General features: G+C 44.3%; 1 protein-coding gene across 1 annotated transcript; it reads left to right on the forward strand.

Annotated features, from left to right (window-relative positions):
- The first annotated feature begins 1,413 nt into the window (after positions 1-1,413).
- inka1a (inka box actin regulator 1a) lies at positions 1,414-6,956 on the forward strand. The gene is made up of 2 exons (XM_072665844.1): positions 1,414-1,680; positions 5,641-6,956. The coding sequence occupies exons 1-2, from the start codon at positions 1,678-1,680 to the stop codon at positions 6,556-6,558; spliced, it is 921 nt and encodes a 306-aa protein (XP_072521945.1). The 5' UTR covers positions 1,414-1,677; the 3' UTR covers positions 6,559-6,956.
- The last annotated feature ends 1,966 nt before the right edge of the window (positions 6,957-8,922 follow it).

An 8,922-nucleotide genomic window follows, 5' to 3' on the forward strand; every position in this document is an offset into this window, starting at 1 on the left:
TAATGTTATGGATGATCAGTGTAGACAGTTCTAGTAATAATGGGTTTGGTTTTTGCTCGGCTTCATTGGTTTTTCTAGTTGTGCAGCTGTGCAATGACTCAAGCTGTCAGTAGAGGGCGCTGCTATCCACTCTTTTTATTCACTCCTCTCAAAGAAACTGAGGCGATGGTGATGATCTGAGTGCTGACTGAACTGAACTGACAGAAGCTGTTTAAATAAATGAAGCTGTAATCAATCAGTTGATCTGTTATTAGATTATGATCCTCATAAATAACAAAATAACATTCTTATCTTGTAAAAAGAGATTGTTGACCATGTTAGATTTCAGTGGAGGGGTTTTCCCCGTCTTCCATAATTAAGATATCTACTCTGTTTATATATATATATATACTACACATAAAGATGTTATGCAAATACTGCATGTTACCCTTGGTTACCTATAAGCATATATATTTCTGTATACAGAGTGTTCTGTAGAGAACCAAAACCTTATAGAACCACATATCTTTACATGTACAGCCTTAGTCTATTTATATATATATATATGGTTAAATTAATGTATTAGATAGTGCTATAAAGTGGTGTGCATGCTCAGCAAAAAGACAATATGCTATGCTACTCTCTCTCTCTCTCTCTCTCTCTCTCTCTCTCTCTCTATATATATATATATATATATATATATATATATATATATATATAAATAGACTAAGGCTGTACATGTAAAGATATGTGGTTCTATAAGGTTTTGGTTCTCTACAGAACACTCTGTATACAGAAATATATATGCTTATAGGTAACCAGGGGTAACATGCAGTATTTGCATAATATCTTTATCTGTAGGTTTTTTTTTTTTTGGGGGGGGGGGGGTATTTTGACAGTGTATTTTACAGTATAGGACATACACAAGAGTTGTTGATTTATACTGGTTTACACTGGGGTTGTGGGTTCATGTGGGTTACACTGGGGTTGTGGGTTCATGTGGGTTACACTGGGGTTGTGGGTTCATGTGGGTTACACTGGGGTTGTGGGTTCTAGTCCTATTCTATTGGCAATACTAATCTTCTCTACAGGGCACAGTGTCAGCAATGGGTGCAACTTAATTAAAGTATAAATGTATTCATTAAAAGGAGTGTCCACAAACATTTGGACATCTAGTGTAGGTGTTGGAGCCATTAAAACTATTAAAATGTGGGACACTGAGCGCGCGCCGCTGTTCCAGTCCCAGCACTGAAGGGAAGTCCCCGGATCTCAGTCAGCCTGAGTTTGAGAAAGCCTGGAATCGCCGCTCAGATTTCACGCGCTCCCTGATTGGCTTAGTCCTCAGCTGCCTCGCTCTGATTGGCTGCGGCTCGCACGCGCGCCTGAGTGAAAGGCTCGTGCTGTGCATCTGCAGCAGTAGAACGGTGGGAGCGGAGCTGGGTGCGCGAGCCGGGCATCAAGTGCAACTCGGAGCTTAATCTGAACTTCTGATCAGATATCGATTTCATTGATCAGATATCAGTCCTGCAGGTCTGCCCTGCAATGGAGAACAGATCCAGCTGAGTTCGCTGTAGTTTAGTGGAGAGTCTGGAGCATCCGATCACATTTGTTTCTCTGTTGGAGCTTTTGGGGTCCGCGCGCTTATCCTCATCATCGTTCATCATCTTCATCATCCAATCAGAGGAGGAGAAGAGAGAGATGGTAAGCTTTAAACTGTCTGTATTCCCCAACAATGAAGCCATGCATGCATCAGCTAGAGCTGCAGAGGATTAGCAGAGAAGACTTGTCCGTTGCAGAAGCAGCATATGGAGCAACATCTGCACCTTCAGCCCTGCAGGGTTGCACGGGAATGCCTCTGTAGTGGCCCTGAGATACAGCAGATAGTGCTGTGTTAGAGCTGTAGAGGCTGGGTCAGTTAAGTAAGAGGGGCTTTGGGAGTGTTGGGGCTGCTGGAGTGGAATGGTGTGTTTTAAAGGGGCTGTTTGGGCTCAGGGGTGGAGTGAAGACTAATGCAGCCTAATACAAACAGTCATATGTTGTGAAGCTTGTTACACAGGTAGGAAGATATGGAGTTAGGAGTCTCACTGGTGTTGCATGGTGTGCTAGTTGTATACTGGTTACTATATAACTATAATACTGGTTTATACTGCTGACTTACACTGGTTTAACCTTATCAGATTGTACTGACCAATAGAAATGACTTCCCCAAATTACTTCTTTCCACATTGACTTCCATTATAAGTCCAGAAGGTCTTTCCCATCTCCTCCACATTTCACATTCTGGAGATCATGGACAGCATGACGAGGCTGTAAATACAGCCAGGGGCGTGGAAGAAAAGCAGTAAGCTAAGGGCTCTCAAACCCCACTTCCATCCCTTCCACCCAAGCCTGAGATCATGTTCCTGAAGAACATTGAGTGAAAGATCTCCCTCAGCATTTCAGAAAGTGCTGTAGGGTTCAGTAATTCTAACACTAATACAGGATTGCTGTGGCAGCGATGCTCTCCGTCTTTATGGATCCAGCTCAGCATCGTGCTGACTAGTCTGGATGCTACAGTTTGGACCTCGTTCAGTGGGATGTGAATATGTATTTTCCCTTCAGGAAGGGAAATGGAGAGATACCATTTCAGAGATACACCATATGTCCAAATGTTTGTGGAAACCTTTTCTAATGAATGCATTGGGCTACTTTAACTTGCACCCATTGCTGACACAGATGTGCAAATGCACACAGATGCACTCAGTTTGTTTAGTCCCTGTAGAGCAGGACTGGCAATAGAACAGAATTGACTCTCTGGAGCAGATATGCATGAACCTATTGACCTATTGAGGGGTATAACGCTGTGGAGCTGTGGAACTGTGTTGTCTGGAATGATGTCTGGTGCTCCATCCAGTACATCTGGGATGAGGTGGGGCGGTGATCATCATCCAGCATCCTGACCTCAATAATTCTCTTGTTGCTGAATGCAATCAAATCCTCACAGCAATGCTCCACAATCTAGTAGTACACTTTCTAACCTAAAATCTAATACCCTAATAATACTCTAATACCTAATTTCTTTAAAGCCCAGGTGAAGAAAATGGAGCTTCTGTTCATCTCCAGCGTTCCTCTTACAGCAGCCTCTTATAAAACTAATAGCCTTGATTTCTGAAGAAACCAGGATTGCGCGGGCGTCCCAATACTTGTGTTCATACAGTGAACACCTAAACACGGCCGTTGCTCCGTCAGGGCGCAGTGTAGCAGTTCAGTTTATCACCCTCTGTAAAGAGTGAACTTCAGTTGTGTCCAGGTTTGGTGAATGTAAGCCACTTATTTTTCTCAAGGATACCACGATAATGGGTATCGCACTGGAGCAATCTGGCGTACAGAGCCACCCTGAAGGACGTGACCACAGATGCCTGAGGAAGGTCAGAGATATTAGACACTGCAGCCCTTCTGGAACACACTTGTGGTGTCTCTCTCTCTCTCTCTCTCTCTCTCTGTCTGGGCTTCATCCAGCAGATCTCTCTCATTCAGCCGAGCCACAGACACATACACTCTTCAATATAAAGGTTCCTAAATGTTCCTGGGCTTGCAGATGCGGAAAAGCATTAAAATGATGTACTTGTTCTTTTAGACTTTATGTGGTTCTTCTATTATATCCCTCCAAAGGACCCTGAACGGGCCTTCCATATCTTGGTCTGGTGAGCAGCAAGGGCTGATCTGCCAATCTGTTAATGTGGCTTGGGGCTGGAGACCAATATAATAGAGAACTATCTGGAGCAGATATGCATGAACCTATTGGCACCATGCCTAATGCCAGGTGTGGGCTAGAGGGGTGTAAAGGCCCCAGCATTGAGCTGTGGAGCAGTGGAAGAACTGAGTTCTCTGGAATGATGGCTGGTGCTCCAGCCAATACTTTTGGGATGAGTAGAGGAGATGGTTACTGAGGTGGGGTTGTGATCATCATCCAGCATCTTGACGATGAATGCACTCAAATCCTCACAGCAAAGCTCCCGAATCTAGTAGAAAGGCTTCTTTACTCCAACAACAGCATGATAAACCCTTTTTTAATACCCTTGATGTCAGAAGAAACAATGAATGAGCAGGTGTCCCAATACTTTTGTCCATATAGCAAACATCTAAAACAAAACACTAGCCACATGCTAATACACTATGATAGGCTGTAATTTGACATCTCTACAGTTCAGTGGTCTTGAAAATGTCCTCGATATGCTGAGAAATCACAGTGTCATAATTCATCATAATAATATCAGTATATCAGTATCATATCGCCCCCTCCCAGATATAAGTCAGTCCAATCTCTATAGTATGACCACCATCATTACGCAGGGCGTGTTTGTGCATCCGCGTCTGAAAGAGTGAGTAGAAGGTGTGGTTAATGATCCTTTAATCGATCAGGTGTGGCCGATCTGAAGGCTCTTCCCCGAGCTCATCTCAGGAGGTTCACCTCCAGGTGAGCTGGGTTGTTTTTGTGCTGAGCAGGGTGGACCTGTCTGGAGAAAGCTGTGACGGGTTTCTGACTGTTGTGTGGTTCTTCCCTGTGTGAATAGAGCTGGGCGCAGTTATTTGTTGGCGCTTCAAGTCTGAGCGTGTCCCAGCAGCTGGCTGGCTTAGGATGATCAAAACCCGTGGAGATCCATTGTGAATGGTGTTTAAGGTTGTGCATGTTTTAGGATCACTGACTGGATTGTCGATGAAGTTCGTTTTTGGACTCTCTCAAACTGCTTCCAGATCCAGATCATTTTCATAGTTCTATACTGTGCTTTTGTACTTTTGTTAGAGAAACTGACGGTGACGTCTACGTCTGCGGGAAGTGTTTTGGAGGCGAAATTCCTCCACCATCATCTCCTCTGAGATTACACAGCAGGCTTACACGTAACTAGGAGCATCTGGAAACTCTGTGCAAGAGTTCAGATGGGATACTTTGGGAAAATGTTGCAGAATCTCTTGAAGGAACACAATGGGACGTTTGTGATGTGCTACGAGGCTAGTGTTAGGAGATAGCAGTGCACCAATATGGGATTTTGGGCGGATGATGATATCTCATATTTTTAATGTGCATACAACGTACATAAATATTCAAATTAATTTATTTGATACGGACCAAAATGAGATTTCAGCATTAAAAAGTAAATAAAACATTTGTTTATAGTGTTCTGTGTTCTGTGCCCAGCATCAAACACAGCGCCTGCTCTTTTGGAGCAAATATCATCTTAAAATATTGATCAAATCTCAAAATCTGTCCAATGTTAATTAGTATTTTTGCTCAAATTTCTGTAAATTCCAACATGATTCCAATGTTGTGCATTGCTATTGCTAAAAAGCAATGAAAATGTATACCTCACCTGTTAGCATGGTGCTAACTGTATGCCTCAGTCAACACACACTCTCCTTAGGCCGTGTGGAGGTTCATTAATCTCAAATAGACTTAATTATGTGGTTTCTGAGACTGTATGACTCTATTACTTCAGTCCATCTCCATAGATAACACTAAAGTATCAAATTCAGATAGCTCTTATTGTTATTAGTGATACTAGTGTCATACCAAGCATGTCTTGCCGAATTGACTTTTCTCTTTTTCCAAACTGTTCCATAAAATCCTTGCACTCATTATTATAGTTTAACTTTAACTCTAATCCTGGTCCTTCTCTTCCCCAGCTGTGTCTACAGGATTCAGGCAGCTGCCTCCGAGAGCAGATGCGCTACATGATGCGATCTCTTCAGGACCTGAAGCATCTGCGCCGGACCTGCACTGTAGCGCCCCCTGCTGGCCTGGCGGCACCCCGCCCACGTGCCTGCAAGCTGCTGATCGCGCAAAGGGAACGCCGGGCACGGCTCAGGATCAGCGACGCCAGCGAGGCCAGCAGCTACGACTCAGCCTGCTGCCTGTCCAGCCCCATAGAGGATGAGAGTGGAAGTGCAGGCAGTGTCCCGACCGTCAGCTCACCCAGCAGCGAGCGAAGCCTGGAGCTGGACTCGGGCTACTCCGAAAATTCTTGGCGGGACGAGGGGGTGGTGCTCCGCCGCACCAGGAACGTGCGGGTGTCTTCGTCGGCTTGTCTGCGCACCAACCAGTCGGAAAGCGTCCGGACCCGGCCCAAATCCACATCGGACGCCTGCTTGGAGAGGTGGACGTCGTTCGAGGCCTCGAGCGAGCCGGACGACTGGACAGCGGCTCTGCTAACGCGGGGCCGCAACCGCCAGCCACTTGTGCTGGGAGACAATAGCTTCGCCGACCTGGTCCAGAACTGGATGGACTTGCCTGACGTGCCTGAGCGGCCATTCGAAGAGCAGGCCCAGCCGAGGCCCAATGTGGGCCGGCGCCTGGCCAAGGACTTTCTGGTCAACGTGAGGCGGAGACTAGCTGGCATTTCACAGAGCAAGAAGCCAACGGACTCTTCGAAGATGAACAAGCGGCTTTCTTGCCAGATAGACGTTCCGCGGATGGTTCCCTTCTTCCACAAGTCTCATATTGGCCTCAATGAGCTGGACACAGACTTTTACCGTTTCACAGCCCTCATGAAGACTGGCAGCAGGCAGCCAATCATCTGTAATGATATTATTGGGTACATATGAGGCTGATTCGATTGTTCTGACTGAATGGACTCTTGCGGAGACACTTTTATACATATATATATTTATCAATGTTCTGTCACACCAGAACATTGTATCTCCAATATGGTAGCTTTACAGGGGAAGGTCAACCTCTTCTTAACTTTCAATAGATGTCAGTGTAAAAAGAAGTCATTTTGGAGCATTTCTATTGGTCCATTCGTCATGACATTTTAATATGGTGTAAAAACAATTGCCTGATTCAAGAAGTGAAAAAAACGCCAAAATGGAGATACAAGGTTTTTGCGTGATAGCAACAAGATGTATATGCAAAGCTGTTAACTGTGTTAATAATTATGTGTATCTTGGTCAAGCTAATATTAACCACAATAAATCTAATAAAAAAAAAGGTTCTCAGATAATTCTCCACGTTGTCTCGCCACTCTGTAAGGTCTTTGGGATGGCCTTCAGTGCTTTTAACCAAGCCCATTTACATGCTCTTAATGCACTGCCTCTTACCCAATTATGCCCCAATTAGCCTGCATCTTTAGCCAGACATGAGGAACATCATGTGCAGCCTATTCAAACGAAGGACCCTTATTTTGCATGTTCAAGAGTCATTCCCCAGCATACTTTTAAGCACACAGGGATATAATTCATGCCTTTCTATGGGGGTTAATAAGATACCATTTGTGCTTAATGGCTTCAGGGCCATTCAGGTAAAGCAAGGCAGATGTAGTTTTGTGTGCTTCTGCAGATGGGAGTCATACATTATGCTCCTACTTAGCATACATATCCACTTAATATGTCCTTCCATTACGGTGGTCTTAGCAGGACTGTAGGGCTTTTTTTTTCATACCCTAAATGGAACGTCTAGCTCAGTGGACAGGAATGCCGTGCACTCTGAGGTGCTGCTTATTTCCGTGTGCTTGGACAGGGGGAAAAAAGGAAGAACAAGGACAAGAGAGCTATTTATTGAGGAGAGACAGAACAGTGCTGGTGCAGCCGTGGACCATCTTCCTCTATTAAAAAATATATATTTACAGTTTTTCCACTCTTACCCTGAACGTGGTCAACCCGTGTCTCAGGTTTATATCTTTAGTTTCATACTGGAGCTATCCGGCTAATAACGGAGTAGCAATACTAACAATAAGGCAGCTTATAGAACCTTACACTAATTGGCATGGTGCTAACTGCAACACACACTCTCCTTGAACAAACCGTGCGGAGGTGTTCGGTGATCTCCAACAGACTTGATTATGAGGTTTCTGGCCCTGTATGACTCACTGGTATCTAGACACATGGACTGAAGTACGTTAGCATGGTTAAAAAACAGTGCTAGCCATCCTGAGGCCTGGATTTTGTCTGGATTTTACCACAAATCTCATCTGGACACGTACTCAGAGATCGGTTAGCGCTCTTTTGTTTTTAAAAGGCTTGGTTTCAGTGACCGCTCTGCTAAGACTCATTAAGTGACACAACTCCCACATTGAACAAAGCTGGCTAGTTGGCCCGTGTGCTCCGTGACCCGGTTTGTGGTTTAAGTTTAAAGGTATAAAGCTGAAAAGTGAGTGAAGGTAAAAGCTTTATAGCCTTGTTTATGCTCCTCGGGTTACAGCAAGCCTCTCTCCCCAATTACTCATGTGAGAGTGCTGCTCTAGGGCCTTTAATGTCCTGATAATTATGGCTGCACGAGGAGAAGAGTGCAAGTTAACCTCTTAAAAGCAGAAAAGCAGCTGTTTTTTAATGCTTTAATCTGCTCTTCTCCATTTAGTTCTCCTCACTGACCGTATAGATCATATGTATCATATACACACTCACTGTTCAGCACCTCCCCCATATAAGATCATAAAAGAACATATGTATCAGCTCCTTCCTAATGACTGTATACATCATATACATCATATATGCAGTCATTGCTTCAGCTCTTCCTCCTTGGATTGTATAGATCATATACATCATATACACAGTCAGTAGTTCAGCTCCTCTCCTAATAACTGTATAGATCATATACATCATATATACAGTTTGTGGTTTAGCTCCTCCCCCTAAGAACTGTATAGATCATATATATCATACATACAGTTAGTGTTTCTGCTCCTCCCCCTAAGAACTGTATAGATCAGGTCATAGACTGGTCAGTAATGTCAGCAAAACCACAAATTTGAGGTTGGCAACCCTTTAGGGCAGATGTTAGTGTATTTGGCCAGTATGAAGCCTCCTGCTTGGGGAACAAGATCCAATCTGCAGCAGCACTCGATTTTAGAGTTTTAGAGACCCCTGCAGTGTCCAGCCCCCGTCTGTGTTTGTAAACACGTTTAAAACCTCACATCCAGCTAAAAAAAACTCCACTCAATTAAGCCCACTGGCCCTCCATCAGCCCCTCAG

Source organism: Salminus brasiliensis, chromosome 21, assembly GCF_030463535.1.
Source record: "Salminus brasiliensis chromosome 21, fSalBra1.hap2, whole genome shotgun sequence".
In the NCBI taxonomy this organism is placed as follows: domain Eukaryota; kingdom Metazoa; phylum Chordata; class Actinopteri; order Characiformes; family Bryconidae; genus Salminus; species Salminus brasiliensis.